The 17,868-nt window shown below is 41.0% G+C and overlaps 1 protein-coding gene across 26 annotated transcripts in view; it reads right to left on the reverse strand.

Moving 5' to 3' along the window:
- Positions 1-17,773, reverse strand: part of PLEKHA5 (pleckstrin homology domain containing A5) — a 163,467-nt gene extending 145,694 nt beyond the window's left edge. For 17 of the 26 annotated variants that reach the window (XR_005979053.2, XM_072923796.1, XM_072923789.1 and 14 more), the window contains exons 1-3: positions 17,527-17,773; positions 17,298-17,374; positions 14,416-14,473 (exon numbers count right to left, since the gene is read on the reverse strand). Coding sequence is in view for 24 of the 26 variants with exons in the window: in XM_072923796.1 (XP_072779897.1) it covers positions 14,416-14,473; positions 17,298-17,374; positions 17,527-17,615 (224 nt within the window). In the remaining 2 variants the exon portion in view is untranslated. Of the gene's footprint in view, positions 1-4,276; positions 4,365-14,415; positions 14,474-17,297; positions 17,375-17,526 lie in introns of those variants that run through there. The other 9 variants (XM_072923797.1, XM_041713681.2, XM_030263556.4 and 6 more) reach the window with 5 other exon arrangements.
- Positions 17,774-17,868: the final 95 nt, after the last annotated feature.

Below are 17,868 nucleotides of genomic sequence, written 5' to 3' on the forward strand. Positions count from 1 at the left end.
AGCAGTGGTTTTGTACGCAAATTAAAAAAAAAAAAAGTCAAGTATTTAAAAACATAGTAAACCCAAGTTGCTAAATTGTGGAAATGTATTATGAAATTACATTCTTCTCCATTCCCACCTCTTTTGAGTGCTGAGTGCTAAGAATTATCATTATGTGGAATTTAGTCAAGCAATTTTTTTTTTTTGTTTTACCATTTCAATACATAACTTGGAAAACAACCAGTGAAATAGCACAATTTATCTCTAAAAATAAGACCAGAGATTTTAGTGGCTCTTGATTATGTTTTCCTTACAAGGATCCTTTGCAGAAAAGTACAAGTTTCAGTCTAGAGCCCTGATAATTAGTGCCTGTGGGAATAAAGCAAATTATTTTTTCCACTGCAACATAATTTCCTGTAACTTTAATTTTTACATGATTATATTCCAGTGGTTGCTCAGACATAAGATTTTACTGTCTACGGTGTGATCAGGATTTGAAACAATTATCTGTGTTCAGTTTAATCTCCCCCAATCTAAAAAAAAAAAGTTCGGTTTATAGTTATTAAAAAACTGTGTATGAAGAAAGAGGATTTGCCAATAAGCTCCACATAATTTTAGGGATGCTAACGAATTCCTCTACTTTTGTATTCAATTATTGAAGATGACAAAATCTAACAAATGCAATTTGTAAGTGCCCCTGGAGTAGAGGTGTTGCAGCCACCTTCTCGTGGGTGAGAACTTACTCCCAAAACCCAGAATCCATCTTCACTGACTGGGAAAAGCTTCATCCACAGACAAGGGGTGCAGAGAAATTGCTGAAATTCAGATGTCAGAGCTGCCAGGGGTTTGCAGAGAGGCGACACCACAAACGCTCCAAAGCCATCCCCAGGTGGGCTCAGGGGCACGCTGAGGAAACCACTGCTGTTCTCAGAGTGGTTTATTTTTCACTCAGCAATGGGAAGAATCAGTGCCTTACAGGGCACAGAGCTGTGCAAGAGACAGCAGATGCAACCACCCTTTCCTAGTGAAATGAAAAACAAATATCAACACTTATTCTCCAGTTCTAACGATGCACGGGGATGCTAAGTTTAATCATCACACCTCATGAGGAAGAATAATTCAACACTTCAAAAAAAGCTTCTAAAAAAGACCAGTGTTCTTCTTGATTGAAAAAAAAGAAATCCAAACAAACCCTACATTCTTGTAGGCATCTCAGCCAACAATATTGGATCTTTCCCAAAATAAATGCTGGGGTTCCAGAATTGGACCAGGAAAATCAGTGATGCCAGGATGAGCTCAATGGACATCGTGCCCTTCACTCAGGCAGCTCCAGAACCGATCCAGATGGTGAAGTGAGGCACTTCTTGGTGCTTACAACACCCTCATTCCCTGACTTTAGAAATTCAACAACACTGCTGCAAAGTGGTGTAAAAAACAAACAAGCTCCTCACATGCCAGACCTCTTGCAATCCTGCTGATGAAATTCCCATCATTTTCAAATGGACTTTGGGAATTACTGTTACCTCATCATATAAATGACAACAAAAAAAAACCCCACACATACATTCTTTTATTAAGTAACAAAATAGCTTTTCATTTCATTTAAAAAAAAAATAGAACTGGTAGATGAGCTGTTCCTACTCCCTTCACAGTCAACAGCCTGATTTTATACTTGAATATTTTAAGCAATGGCCTACCAGCACACGAGTGTTCATGCTTTTCATTTTTAAAAAGAAATGTTGATCTCCCAAGTAAATTATTTCTAGTAAAAAATTGTGTCCAATGGCACAAAACTAAGCATTAATAAAGCTGTTCAAGGAATGCATTTTAGTGCTATTCTTGAAAGATAGTTTTACACTCCATAATACATTCATCTTTGCTTCAGAATGAGTATTTCATAATGTATTCATTTGAACTTAGTATTACTTTGCTTACATGACAGCTACTAATGTTTTTCATTTTAAAATCTGCTTTATTCTCTGTTCAGCACTGTAGTTTTTCATCAATATGTCTAACAGTTATTTTCAATACCCACTTTAATCCACTGAGAAAATCAAAGTGTAGCATTCAATAATCAAATATTCCTTCATCTGAGCATCATGAAGTCTCCCAGACAAAACCATGAAACTTTACCAGGAACATAACAGAAACATTGTGAAGCAGCAGGGACTTATCTAACAACCACAACACTATTTATCTCTTCACAAAAATAAAACAGCTTTGATTTTTAAAGAAAGCAAACATTCCCTGACCACAAGGCTTATTTTTCTGTTGTCATTTCACAGTGACATTACCACGACATCTTAAGAGACCTGGAGAAAGAATTGGTCTTGCCATGGTGTGGCCAACAGAAAACACCAAAGAACAACTCAACTCCTGGCTTGTCTATGAACGTTCAGAGGTTATTTTCTTCTAATTTCATCAATTAGATTCTTCCCCAAACTAGCAGCAGCCAGTCTTTCACAGACAACAGTCTGAGAGACAAATAAAACTAAAGTGTTTTGATCTACTGACAGCAGCCCTACACAGCAAAACCCCCTCGAGTTCAATTGTTAATCTCTACTTCCCCTCCTTGTAAAACGAGAAGTTCTGGTCCCTAGCAGCGCACAGATGCAAGCAATTCAAACTAGCACATGGCAAATTAAAGAGCATCACTGACCTGAAGGGATCACAGGGAGCAATTCTCCCTCAAAAGAACAGGTTGTTTGAAGCACAGGAGAAAGTCATAAACAGCAATTTGGTTTTGCTGTGCCATGTGAGTTTACTCCTGCCCATTCTTTTTGAGGGAGAAAGAGAGGAGTGAAAGAGGTGAGGGGAAACTCAGAGGAATGGATGGGTTGAAGATTTTATTTCCTATTTACAGCAGATTAGTTGAATGTTTAAGCATCACTGTATTAAATATGTTGCAGGTGAGCATGCACACCATTCACCTCTTCCTCATTTTTACAAATAAACCAAGTAACCTAATCTATCAGTTTACAGAGAGATGTTTCTAAACATATCTGTTAATTACCACAGTTCTAGAGAGTAGTCTCTAGTGCACTCTCACATTAGGGGAAGAAAAGAAAGCTTAATTTAAGTAAAAAAAAAATATTAGAAAATCTGTAAAGCTTAATACATAATTCAAAGTCTTGACATTTCAACATTTAGCAGTGTATCCTGAGCAGGTTTTAATTTTGACTGAATAGCAGAAAATCCTGCTGGGTTCATTTCAGGCTGCAGGCATTTGATACTGCATTGACCTCACAGTATTTACATTCCCCTTAGGAAAATCTGGCATGCAGTCCAACTGGGGAAGATCATGTCTAACACTACTTGAGCTACCAGTGCTAGAAGCAAGCAGAGTAACAGTGAAAACAGTAGGGTGAACAATAAGGGCATGTATACAGAAATAAGATAAAAAGGAAGAGAAAGAGAAGGTCAAACAGCAAAAGAAGAGAAGAACTGAAGAGACAAAGAGCTGGAGACAGTTGTTTTTCTGATATAAATAAATTCCTATTCTTTTTTTCCAAACCAGTGATGCAGAGAGGCTTTTAGACTACTACAAAACCAAATTACTTCAGCTCAAGGAAAATAAACTGATCAGAACACTTAAAATATTTGCCTCTAATCAAAACAAATTAACAGTTGCCAACTGCAGCTTTGTTGCATTGTGTTTGATTTTTTTGTTGTGGTCGACATATCTATGTCAAACTCGGACAGAAAAAACCCAAACCATAAAACCCTCCATAACCTCTGCTTTGACCATTCCTTCTACACTCCTAATAGAGACACTTGGTGAACCCAGCTGTTAAATCAAATCCAAAACCTATTCACCTCCATTCATTACAATTCAGGTCCTCACTGCTGCAAAGAAATTAGGTAGGAATACAAGCGCCAATTTTCCACAAATTTCACCCCCATTTTTCTTAGACCCATCTTCAAACTAGTGAAACATTTTATTTATTCTTTACAGATCACTCTGCCAACAACATAATCTCCTGTATACCAGGCCTGGTGAAAGTGTGTGAGACACACAGGTTCTGAAACAGCACTAGATTCATTTCTTCACCTCCTTGAAAAAATTAAATAAAATACTTAAGTTACCAGAACGTCTTTTAAAACCCTGTTTACAACTGCACAAGGCAGTTTTTCAAGGAAAATAATAAAAGAACTCCTGTCTAAGCTAATGATTGCAATAGTTGACAAAAATGATAGTACCTTCAATCCTCATTAAAAGTTTGAGAAGCCTCTGTCTGCACTAATGACTTAAAAACAGCATCACTAAAAGTCAGAAAGAAAAAAACAACTCCATTACCGAGCAAAAGACGTCCTCCCCCTCTTCTTTAAGAGCTGGTAATTCCAACTCCTCAGCCTGATGCAATCATTGCTTAAATCATCGAGGGCTGTGAAACACAGCAAATCCCACTTAGAGCCTAATAGGACATCACCACTTTAATCAACAGAATGTTTTCTATTTATGTCTCACTTCTTTTTCAGCAACTCAATAGCAAGATTTTCAAGGAACTTACATATCTGAACTCAAAAGTGTTTTGAGGCAGCAAGCACCCAAACAAAAGATTCTAATGAACAGGATGAAACACTGGCATTTGAATTGGTGAATTTGATAGCACTTTTTTGTTGTTTTGAACCGCAAAATGAGCAATCAGAGGCACCAGAAATCCCGAATTTCTTGTTAGACAGGTTTGGTACTCTCACCTGGAGCTGGATGAAAACCACAGAGGGAGCTTAACTCTGAAGCACATTGCAAAGTGTGTAGCTTAGAATGCAAAAATAAGGAGCACTTCAGGAAAAGGTTCAGATTTTTATTATATTTTGAAAGTGAAGCGAAATGCAAATATTCCAGGTAAGAAATTTGGGAGTGGGTGGTCTGCAGACGAGGCATAAAGAACAATGTGCTCTGTATATGCATGTAAGTATATATGTGTAAGAAATAAACACCAGTGGTAACAGGAAGACCAAAAAGATAACCTTTCATTAAATTTACATTTAAGCAGATATCACTTTACCATACCACTAGGCATTACGCATCTAAATAATTCTAAAATGTCACCTTTTCTGCTGTTTACTGTGTTCTGTGCAATATCTTCAGCTAGCAGAGTAGGCAAATTTAATGGTTTTGTTGTCAGTTTATCTACTCTTAAGAACAAAAACTTTCCTTAAACCCTCCTCTTTGTGGCAATCACTACAGAGAAAGCTTAAACCTGGGAAACTTTTAAATTCAGTTTACAGGAAAAACCCTTTCATTTCGTTATTGAATTGTCAGACAGACAGGAGTTGCAGATAAAGAAATACAAGGCTCAGTACAGAGGATATAAAACACCTTTGGCAGCAGTGTTGGCACAATTCACACCCTGCTTCCTTCCAGCCTCATCCCCACAGCACTTCAAGACAAGGTTGATGAAGAGACCTTGCAGATTGCAGGACTTGTCAGCTCATTTTTACCTGGAGCTGAGCAAAAGGACGGGCACAGGCAGGAGCCAAGGCTGCCTGGCAGGGATCAGGACATTCTGCTGCAGTGCCCAGGGGTGGGTGTGCAGCCAGGTAAGAAACCCCAGCCCAGTGCTTTATACAGACCACAAACTCCAAACACATAGCCCAAGACCCCCAGTGCTGAGTGTAAGTACTTAGGCTCCCAAATTCTTCCAATTCATAGAACTCACAGAATGACCAGGTTGGAAGATCGAGTCCAACCCAGCCCCAACACCTCAACTAAACCCTGGCACCCAATGCCACATCCAGGCTTTTTCTGAACACATCCAGGGATGGTGACTCCACCACCTCCCTGGGCAGCCCATTCCAGAACTTTATCACTCTTTCTGTGAAAAACTTTTTCCAAATATCCAGCCTATATTTACCTTGGTGCAGCTTGAGACTCTGTCCTCTGGTTCTGTCAGTGCTGCCTGGAGAAAGAGACCAACCCCACCTGACTACAAGGTGTTGTAGGGAGTTGTAAAGGGAGATAAGGTCACCCCTGAGTCTCCTTTTCTCCAGGTTAAACACCCCCAGCTCCCTCAGTCATTCCTCACAGGGTTTGTGTTCCCAGCCCCTCTCCGGCCTCGTTGCCTCCTCTGGATGCACTCAAGCATCTCAAACATCCTTCCCAAAGTGAGGGGCCAGAACTGGACACAGCACTTGAGGTGTACCCTCACCAGTGCCAGGTACAGGGGCAGAATGACCTCCCTGCTCCTGCTGGCCATTCTCTGTAGGACAATGTTAATTAGCACCTCCTATCTGACCTAGAGTAGCTTTAGCGACCTACTCCTCCAAAATTCACTGTAACAGGGGTATCTTCAGGTTTCAATTAAACAAGTTCAAAATTTCTTGATTCAAAAGTCAAATTATTTTAACTCTGCTGACACAACAAAGAAGATGGACCAAAGAGCAGAAGCTGATATGTTATTAATTTAAAAAAAAAGGTAACGTTTGTGTGCTTTAACAATTGAAAATATTTCAGTGTTTCAGACCAGGTAAGCAACTGATACCCACATCAAGGAGAGAATACCAGTTTGTACCACAAGAGAGACTTCAGATGAGAACAGATGATATGAATATCTAATAAGGTTTAACTTGCATCATTCTTCTGATTAAAATTCATCATTAAAATGAACACTTGCTCTTACGACATTGATTGCTCAAACATGCATTCTTGTTTGCAACTTTATTTTTCAACCTTTGCATCAAACCTTACAAAAGATTTCAACCACAGGGTTTTATATTCATCTAGAAGATTTTCCTTGCTCATCAAAAAATACAAAAGTAACCCTACAAAATGGTGTGAACAACATCTAAAATCCAAAACAAAACTCTCCCCTCCACAGTCTCAGCCATGAGGAAACCAAGTTACCCTTTTAGGCATTCAAATAAATCATACTAAAAGGTTTTTTTCTTCACTGTAAACATTTGAGAGCACCATGTGTTTATGCTTGTTGCTCACAGAACTTTATTTCAAAGAGAGATTTCTGTCCTTTTTATAAGCCAAGTTAATTGAAAAATTTTAAAGATTATACATCACATGTTTTTACTCATCTTAAAAAACAGATTCTCAGAAATGATAAATGTTACGGACATTGGTCAGCAGCTGCATAATCTGAAGGATTTAATAAAAAAATAGGAAATAAAAAAAAAAATCCAAAATGACAGAATTTTGCTAGCAGTAGAGCTCAGAACAAAATCCAAAGCTGTATTTTTACAGGATTTGTGCAATTACAGTATCCTGCTTATTCAGAGAGTAGGAAAGATGATAAAAGCTTCCAGGAAATACTGAAATGGAAAGATGGCATTTTAAATTGGAACTTTCACCAGCATTTTGCTTTCAAACACCTCTTCTTACTATGACCTCTCTTGCCTGGTCTGATACACTGAAACATTTCCAGTTAATAAAGCACAAAATTTGTTTTTAAAGTACTTGTTTCTATTAAACATGATTTATAACAGATTCTGGAAGAAAAAGCAGGGAGCCAATTTTAAAGGTTAGGCTGCTTGGCAATATACCTTTCCTTACAAATAATTGCTCTTTCTAAATCACAGTGGAGAAAGCCATGAAGAACTAAGTATGTGGAGCCTCCTGAATATGCAAGAGTCTTTTTAATTATTTATATAAAGCATCAAGACAATCATGGGTCACACAGGCATTCAAAATACTGTCTTAAAAGCCTTTTTTTCCCCCCATCCCATAAATTTCAAACAAGTACTCAATTCAAGTTTCATAGGTCTGGAGCAGAGAGATGCAACTTCACAACCAACCATACAACCAGACCTTCCTGTCCTAGCCAGCACTGGGAAGCAGTTTCACTGGAGTGCCTCTGCTGTCAAATTGCCATCCCCAAATTTCTACTTCTGATGGTGGCTACTCATGCAGCTTCTTCCCCTCTCAACAACACTGTCAGCGAACACCTTCCCTTCAACCAAGTGCAAGAGAACTGAAAGAAATGGTGATCTCACACATCCCAAAGCAAGGAGGCGAGGGAGAAAGGAGAGAGAGGAAGGGAAAGAGTTTAAATTTAGCTATTTACTTACTGAAACACAGAAAAGAACACACATCCAGGCACCACGCTGGCAGAAATCCCAGCAGTCAGGGCTGTGGAGCTTTGCTTCCAGCAAGGATTTCTTTGCCTGAAGCTCCACAAGAGCCTTCTCCCCCTCTCACAGGAGCAAACTGAAGAGTGCTCTGCACTGCCAGCCCCAGTGTATCTCAGGTTTAATGCAAGTGTAATTAATTAGAATAAGAGCAGGGGTAACATAAACATGTGCAGGAAAAACAGGCTTGGCGCAACACCACAACAGACACCAGGTTTGATCAGCACAACAAAACTCACTCAGACCACAGGGATAAAAAAAAAACACACACACACACAAAAAAGTGGGTGCAACTCCTTTAAAGCAAAAGCAGAACATAAAAAGCACCAGGTGAAATTTGGACCTGTGAAAGTTCTAACAAATAGAGGTGCATTGTATAACAACAGAGGTGAGGTGTTTTTGGAAGTGTCCCTCAATTCCAGGTGCTGCAGGATATGGGTTCCAAGATGGGGAAAAGAAAAAGAACCTGTGAAGCACCCAGACAAAACAGGAAGGTGAAATACTGCTATGTGCCCCAAAATCATTCTTAAGAAGTCCCATCAATGCAAAAGGGGGAGGGTTTGGGGGAAAAAAAATGTACCACTGTATTTATTAAACATTGCAGCAACCTCCTACATGATTGATGAGCATTTCCTTTGCTTTTTGCCATCCTTCACACATGAATACCAAAAAGAAAGACCATGTAAGAATTCACTTCACTGTAGTAAATGTAGAGCATATCTACTTTATTTGCTATTAGTACTTAAGCACCAAAAGAGACCAAAGCTAGGGAAAAGATCTTTCCACTTCAAAAACAAGGTTCTGAAACTAGAGATCAATTTACTAATTTGGTCACAAATATCAAAGAAGTGTCTTCAATATTGTTCTTTTGAGTGTCTTCAATATCTTTCTCATGGACTTCAATATTTCATGTAACTACTGTATAGATATTTGTGTTTTTAAATAATTATTCAAGTCTTTCTCAGTGAAACTGAAGCATTTAAGGTATTGCCCAATTTAGAAACACACTTCAGGAAAGAGACAGCTCAAAATACCAACCACAGACGTCACAGGCAAAAAGAGCCTTTAGAAGCACAGCAATTCCTAACATTCACATTTGATATTCCACCTCCCAGACTAACTTTGAAACAGACTCCTAAGCCAGGGATAATGGCCCCTTCCAGACCTGCACACGAGTCAGACAACTTGTTTTTGCAGGGTGAACTTTTGCCACCCTTCCCTCTGGGAGAAATCCCATTAAGTTGGCTCCTAGGAAATCAGCTCCCACTCCTTCTCCTGACTGCTCCTCTCTGCCTGGTTGTCTCTCCACTCCTTCTGCCACTGCTCCCACCCTTTTAGCCTCCTCCTGCAGTCCAGCACTACCTACAGCCCTGTCCTTCCACATCCAACCCATCAGAAGCTGCTTTTTGGATGCAGTCCCACCTCTCCTCTGACCCACACCCATTTCTTCCTGTGCCTAGAATCCTTCCACCTCCACACCCAGCTTCAGCTCTGCGGTATTTTTGGTTCTTGGAATATTTCAGTGGAAGAAAGAAGCAAATGTTAAAATAGATAATAAATGTGCAGGCATTCCCAAAAAAACTTCTCCTTATCTGAGCAGCTTTGCTCACTACAAATGGCACAGTGTAGCTTGTAGCTAAGTCCCAATTCACCCATACTCTTATTTGACCTACAGATCTCACCATGGGAGAAAAAGAATTAAGTTTACCCTTCATTTTAGTAAAATAAAGGTCAGAGGTACAAGAAAAGCACTAAATTTCCAGGAGGAACACAGATTCTTAGTCTTGGAGAAAAACAGTTTCAGCTGTTGCTATTTTTCTCAAATTCCATTTTTTCCTTTCAAGAAAGGGCTTTTCTGCAAACACCACTAGCTGTTCTTTGATTTTTCTGGAGAAAGTCTCAGTTGAATGGGAAAGGATCTTTAGAATGCACATAAAAGACAAAGGTTCAAACGAAAGCTGAATTCTCAATGAGCACAGGTTTATTTTAGTAAACAATAGAAACTTGGAGCTGAATGAGATTTTATCCCTTTTAATCACTTAATAAATTTTTCTTGCCTTTCCAATTTTCAAGCTACATGTCTACAATAAACAAACCTGCACTGACAAAAAGTCTCCACCAAAGCACACAAAACCTCTATTTGATGCAACAGTGAACTCACCTTGGCTTTGGCCAGGGTTTGCCAATGCCTTGATTCAGTCAGCAAGAGGCAAAAACTGCTCTGATGAACAGAGAAAAAGGTAAACTTCAAGAGAAAACCCCACAAATGAAACTTCAACCCTCTTAATTCTTTCAGTTTTTAAAAGCTTTTGCAGTCAACTTTTGTACTGCCCAAAAAATGTCAGTCCTACAGCAAAGTTAAGAAAAATCAAATTCTAACATCCATACAGCTTACCTAATAGTACTTCTGTAGAAACCAACCTAGGCAGAGTGATGTGAAATTCCACAAATATCATCTTCGGATTCATTTTTAGAACAACCTTATTTGGCAAATCAGTAATTTAAATAATATAACCCTTCTTTGAAAAGAAAAAAGCAATACAAAAAAAGTGAGCATCTATTCAGAACTACTGCAATGAGAACCAAAAATGCAAGAAGAGTAAGCAAATGCCTGAGTTTAGATCATTGGGTCATTTTAACTATTGGTAAGGGTTTCTTAAACACATGCATAAATGGATACACACGCATTTATGTAATTTTATGGTCCTCAAAGCCAGTGCTTTGGTGCCTAAAGATTATTAAGTCATCAAAAAGTCCTAAAAACATCAAGCTGGAAATTTGCAATGATCTTACCAGGGGAGGAGTCTGAGGCCTGTGAAAAGGTGTATTTTCTCTACTGAGAAGTATCATAATGGGATTTTCCCGTGGGGTCCTTTTCCTCGGGCACTTATAAATAACATAAATAACTTAAGATTCCCATTCTACTGTCCTGCTTAGATGTGTTTTGGGGATAAAGCCCTTAACTTTTCAGAGCTCATGAGTGCACAATACAATCAACACAAATAACTAGTCAAATGAAGGACCCCAAGCAGGACAAAAGAAAAATAGCAAGTTTGCTGCACCACACTTTTCAAGCCTTAGGAGCTTTGCTTCATAATACAGAAGATTCAATACTTAACTGAAAATAACAAACATTATAATTGAATGTTATCTGTTCTACAGTCAAGGGCCCTATATTCTGGGTAAAAGTTTAGTTATTCCAGCAAAGTTTACTGCTAGAGTTCCCACCAAGTGCCAGTGAAGGGCTGTCTGTGCATAGACCTGATATAAAATAAACAAACCCAGACTCCTTCAGCCTGAAAGAGACAAAACCCCTAAATAAGCCTCCTGAGAGCACACACAAGGCATTGCACATTTTTTAACTCCAAATAGCAAACGACACCTTTTGTCAGTCGGGTTTACCAGAGGTGAGGAGGATTTGGGGAAATGATTCTGTCATTAGCAAATATTCTACTGCTCGAAAAAAAACCCAGAAAAAATAGCATGCCAAAAAGGTCAAAGTCCTAGCTAGCATCAACTTACTAAGACAACCCTACACCAAAAGAAAACCACAGCATGCAATGGGAACTCCTTATCTGTCCCTGTTTTAGTGTATCTTTCCACTTTAAAACTAGAACAAATTCAATGCCACGGGAGAGGAAAAAAAATGTGTAAAATAGTCACCGTTTGGTATTTACTTATTCTGAAACCGAGTGCACACATCCCAAGAAAAATACAGTGTCCTTTAAAAAGAATCACATTTCAGTGCAGTCTGTATCCTGAGTCATTTGTTTGAAATGCCAGTGCAAGGAATGTTAAGATTTAGCTGACGATTATCTCCACGACATTATCCCAATTTGATTATACAGTGTTTACTACATCAAAGCCAAAAAAAAGCACAGTAATAGATTCAGCAACACACCCACTTGGAATACTGAAGACCTATTATTAAAGAACCAGAAGAATAATTTTCAAAAGGTTTTTATTTTCAAACACAGTCTAGCATAAGATCTTACCATAAAGGAAGGTTGTTAAACATTTCTATTCAACCCACATATTTGAAGCTGAGCCTCAGAAGTTAGGTCAAATTATTTATGTGATCAGGAAACTTGACTGCCCTTCTTGTCTCACTCTGACTGGACACAGGAATGCAACAGACAGGTTTCACTGGCTGAAGCACCAAAAGCATGACATCAACATTCATTTCCTCGTAACTTTGTAATTCATATGGAACATAAAACAATATGATTCTTTCAGACCTAACCACAAACAAGCTTTCAATAGTTATAGTTTTGACATGGTCTTATTACACTGTAATTGACATAACAAATGCTAATATTCAGCACATCAGTACACACGAATGAGCAGGTTATGGTTAAAAATCCACATGTGGGGGTGTTTGCATGGCAGAAGGTCACAATAGCCTGTGCTGTTTGCCCCTCATGCAGAAACCCCACAGTAGTTAAAATTCAGACAACCAGAATTATTATAATCAACACATCTCCCCGAGTTACACTGCCTAGGATTAGAGGACAGTGATTATAATGTTGTCACCCAGTCTACGTTAGCTCTCACATCCTCTCCAGCACCAGCAGGGCTGAATGCGAGACAGCTCTAAAAGGAGAAGCTATCACTGGGCAGGAATTCAAACACAACAAACCAGTATCTAACTGAGGATGCCAAACTGGTCAGACCATGTGAACCTGACAGCACCATCCCTGCTATCCTCCTACATCTAGCAAATCCCAGAGAAGTGTCTGTGCAAGGTGTTTGCAAAGACAGCACAACTTTCAGACACAAACTGAGCTCTTTGGTGCTGGCTATCGGCTCCATGTACATCCTCACAGTTATGGCAACACCTGGAACACAAGATCTTGGAAGGACAAGGGTACAAAAACAACCTAGCACTCAGTAAGTTTGCCCAGAAGAGCTCTACAACAGCTGCTCACATACTTGTTTATTCCAGGAAAACTCAAGTTGCTATTTTTCAGTGACTACAGCTGGCCAACACACTGTTCATAGGCTTATTCTACAAGAAAAGGTTCCATCTCAAAGTCCAGAAGAATTTTTTTTTGTATACACACACAAAAACAGCTTTCTTTAATTCTCACTTGTCTTCATTTAACAATCTGCACAGAACTGCAGAGGTAAAATTCTCAATGGATCCCTGTCCTCAGTCTGGTGTATTTCTTGTCAATTGCTACTCAACACTCCTGCAATGTAAATTGCAAGAAGGCAGAACAGAACAGAAAAACAAACATGTTGCTTATCAATAAACAATCTGCCCTCCTAGGCATGTATTCTGGTCAGATTTTTGGGAGCATTATACTTCAATATATGTTTTTAAATTTTGTTTAGGACCAAATCAAACACACTCATATAAAATAAACCACGAAACACACATAAAACATCCACCTTACACTGCCTACAATGCATCTTACACAGAGCAGCAGCCTTGTGCTCAACACTACAACACATTAAAAAAACCTACCTGCAGCCTATAAACTCTATCTGTAATCTTCACTCATAAAAGTTATCACACTAATGACATTTTTAGTTTAATGACAGCAAACCAAACACACAGTGCAGCGAGCAAAAACTCCTGAATGAATTGAGAAAAGCCTGTGAATTGCTAAACAGAAGAAAAAGAAGAATATTGACCCAATACACGTAGGTGCTACTTAAAAAATTTCCAGGTAAGGATGGTTTAACTATCTGGAGAGGAAAAGCCTGTAAGAAGTTTGTACAGATCCAACCAATACATGCTCTGAACTTCTATATAAGAGCTTGATTTTCATGTCTCTCATCCAAAAAGACAATACACACAGCAAGGCTACCACAGTGAACGTGCTCCTCAAAACATACTAAAACCAGAACAAAAAAAAAAAAAATGGAAATCAATGCTAGAAGCAGAAGTAAGACGTCTGCAAAGAAAATAGCCAAATTAAACCTTCAGAGTGGATTTAAACCATGTAATTAGAGAACAGGGTTGAAATCAAGACTCTTCTCCAAGTCATGAATTAAGATCTTGCCTTTGTGAAAGCATTTATGGCACAAGAGGGTACACACACAAATGTCAGACAAATTCAAGGTTTCTTGGCTTGCAAGGACACTTGTTGCTAGATGGTTACATTCACAGCAGAAACTACACTTGAATCTGCATACTCACACAGCTTTAATTAACACAAAAACTCAAGAAATTGTTTTAGCTGTGCAGAATTCAGTAAACAAAGGACTCGATACCCTATGACAAATTTAAATGCTCCTTTTGGATTTATAGCACAACGTTGAAGTTCTGTCTGGAAAGCATTCAGAATTACAGCGACATTTAGACAAACTAATTGAAAATTATAGTATTGTGACAAACATTCAACTTACTTTACATAATATCTTGCACCTTCAAAAGTATAGGCTTCCTCCCAACCTGTGGGTAAGTCTGGAAAACAAGCAGCAAAACATTCCAATTACCTTCTGAAATGAGAAATGATGCTAGCCATACTGGTCTACTCCCTAACACTAAGGTAGTTAAAATACTGTGTCTGATCCTTCATGTTGAAACCTTTAGTCCCAGAAACAAGAATTTCAGAATTGACTCACAAGACTGCCTAAGTGGGAATTCTATAAGCCAAGAGAAGCTGCACGCCTGAGAAACTGATTGGGGTTTCTCGTTGTCAAATAACAAGGATGGTTTGTTTAATCCTTTAACGTCCCTCCCTTTGCCCAGATCTCTCTGCCTTGAACTTGAGCAGCATCAGATCACCTGGCAGGCAGAGATGTGAACAGAAATCCATCTAACCGAGCTCCATGCAAGTTACAAGTTCCTTAAGAGGCAAGGTATCAACTGCACCACAGATCATTAGCATTTAATTAGCATAATTCCACCACTGTTGTGACTAACAAGTGTTCCTGCAGTGTCTACAACTCTGTTGCATTTCACATGAAAATCCTTTTCCATGTAAATCTAGTGGAGGATGTGGGTGCACCTCTTCCTTTCTATTACCACTCTTAAGAGTCAGGAGTCCAGATATAAAAAAAACCCATACCACTAATGGTCAAAATTTCTCACGTAACAGTTTCCTGGTGTGATGGAAGCTCTGGAGATGTTTGGTACCTCCATGCATCTCTACCCTTAAAAGTCTGCTCCATCATTTAAGAAAATTATTGATATGTAGTGCTCTTAATTAAATTATAAAAGCAAGAATGCATTTCCTAAAGAAAAAAAAAAAATCAGGCTGGGTTATGTGGTGGTTTTTATCCTGCCCATTACTTATTTGTTCTGGCTGCTTTTTTTTCTTCAGTCTTGTCTTCTGCAGAACAAAAATCAAGGTGTCTTTCGATAATGGCATGGGGCAAAGTACAGCAAACAGGAAGTCTCTCCAGCAGAAATATTTATGGCTGCTGTAAGAACTTTGCAAAAAATACCCTTCAGTTTGAGCTGAATAGCTCAAAGAATAAAAAGCGCTTCAATTCATAATGGAGGACAAAGCTTTCCTCCACCATCTAGAACTTGCCTCACAGAATTATTTAACAGAATGCTTTACAATAACATGCATCTGCAAAAGAAGTGCCATTCACTCAAAAATTGTTTCATAAGAGAAGATGTATTTTGAACATACTTTGATTAGGTTCCAGAACAATGGTCAGAGCAAAGGAAGAGATAAACCCCAGAATAATTCTCTTTGATTGTATCTGTGTGTGGAGAGATTCATTAACATACACGTGAATGAGGAAAACTACAGGAATAGATTTGGTTTTTAGACACTTTGGTATCTGATTGATGAATTATGGTCAAAGGTCATGCCTCAGCCTTGTGTTCAGAAACAAGTTTAATTTACCTGATGATGACTCTGCTCTGTTACACACAATACTCCAGATACTCAAAAGCAAACTGCATTTCCTTTAGAAGGCACTTAACAGCAGAAACAAATGAGACACTTGGAAAATTACCGGGAAATCATCATCAGTCAACAGGGACAGTGGGAATAGTTTAAAAAAAGAATTAATACTCAGCTAATGCCAGCATTGAACAAGAAAAGCATTTCACACACATCTGCCCCCATGCATGCTGCTGTAGATGAAGGCCACTTTCTCAATCTGAGCCCGGAGAGCAGGAGCAAGAGGAGCCTGATAGCAATCAGTAGTTCTACTTCCCAGCATTAAATGACTTCTTACAAACGACAGAACCTTCGCTGCGAATCAAGCTGCAGGGTTCTAATAGCCAGAAACCTGTGGTTTTTAAACTATTCCCAACTCAAAAACAAAAACAACAAAAAAAAAAAAAAAAAAGAAAGGCTGCCCACAGTTTTCTAAAAGGCTGTTTCCGATTCCTTAATGCATAAGTATTAACCAAACATAGAAAGCAAATAATCTGATACAGACCAATTCACTTGCAGATTATTTCGCCGTGATTATCCAAGTGCTTATATACATAAAAACAACTGCATGTATTACTACACTCCACCACCTCCCAGCGGCATATGCAGCCTGTGCGCAGCTCCAGCAGTCAAGAGTTTGGCTCCGGGTCTCCGGAGTGTCTGCTCTAAATCCTCCTCCTCCAGCACCTCCTGCTGATACTTCTCCAGAGTGGAACAAACAGCAGAAGCTAAAAGACTTGATTCCAGCCTCCTCCCTCCAAGTTATTTCTAATGTTTCTAGTCCCCTTTCCTCCTACCTATTCCACCTCTCTCAGTCACTTGGAAACCACACAGACTCTCAGCCTAGGATGGAAGCGCGGGGAGAAAAAGGGTTTCTAGCGAAATCAGCCCCTACATTTCTAGTACACCTATCGTGGTTAAATCTCGGCACTGCTGGAAATAGAAATACGACGAGTGGTTTCGTGCTAAAGTGGGGAAGGATGCTATGCAGGTGGATAACCGGGGTAGCCAGCGAGGAGCAGGGGAGGAACGAGGCGGTCTCTAATGGTAACTACACAGCCTCGCAGGGGTGAGACAAGGCAACGGAGGGAGAGCAGAGACAGCCCCATTACACAGGCACAACTCGGGGGCAGGGGGACAAGGCGCCTGAAGGCGGCGGGGCCAGCGGGCTGGACACGCAGGACTGCGCGGCCACCGCAGCGCTGCTCAGCCCGGGGGGAACAACCGCGCCGAGCGCGGGGAAAGCGCGACCGCCGCTCGTCCCGGGGGGCTGCGGCGGCTCCCGCGGCTGAGCCCGCCCGGGGCAGGGCAGGGCAGGGCAGGGCGGGAGCGGCCAGGCCGGGGCTCCGGGCAGGGCTCCGGGCAGGGCTCCGGGCAGGGTCCTACCTGCGCTGCGGCGGTGCCCGGTGATCACGGCCTCGCCGGTGAGCGGGTGCAGCCAGGTCGTGCTCTTCGCCTCCTCGCTGCAGGGACGGACACACGGACCGAGTCAGGCAGGCGCAGCCCCGCCGCCCCCTGCTCCCCCCCTCCCCTTCCCTTCCCTTCCCTTCCTTCCCTTCCCCGCACGCCCCTCCCGGCCCGGCCCCGCTCCCCTCCTGGCCGGCCCCGCGCTCACTTGATGAAGAAGACGCGGCCGCCCTGGCTGATCCCGTAACTCCAGCTGCCGGGCAGCGCCCGCAGCCGCTCCGCGCTCAGCTCCGCCATGGCCGGGCAGCCGCAGCCGGGAGAGCCGGGCAGAGCCGGGCAGAGCCGGGCAGAGCCGGGCAGAGCCGAAGGGAGCGCGGCCGGGGGGGCGGCGCGGCCACGAGCGGCGAGCGCGTCCCCGCCGCCGCCAACACCTTGGGGAGGGGAGGGGAGGAGAGGAGGGGAGGAGAGGGGAGGGGAGGGCGCAGCGCCCGCCCCGCCCCGCCGCGGGGACGCGCAGGCCGCGGGGGCGCGCCCGGCCGGCGGGGGCGGT

The sequence above is a fragment of the Taeniopygia guttata genome, chromosome 1A (assembly GCF_048771995.1).
Source record: "Taeniopygia guttata chromosome 1A, bTaeGut7.mat, whole genome shotgun sequence".
NCBI classification, from domain to species: domain Eukaryota; kingdom Metazoa; phylum Chordata; class Aves; order Passeriformes; family Estrildidae; genus Taeniopygia; species Taeniopygia guttata.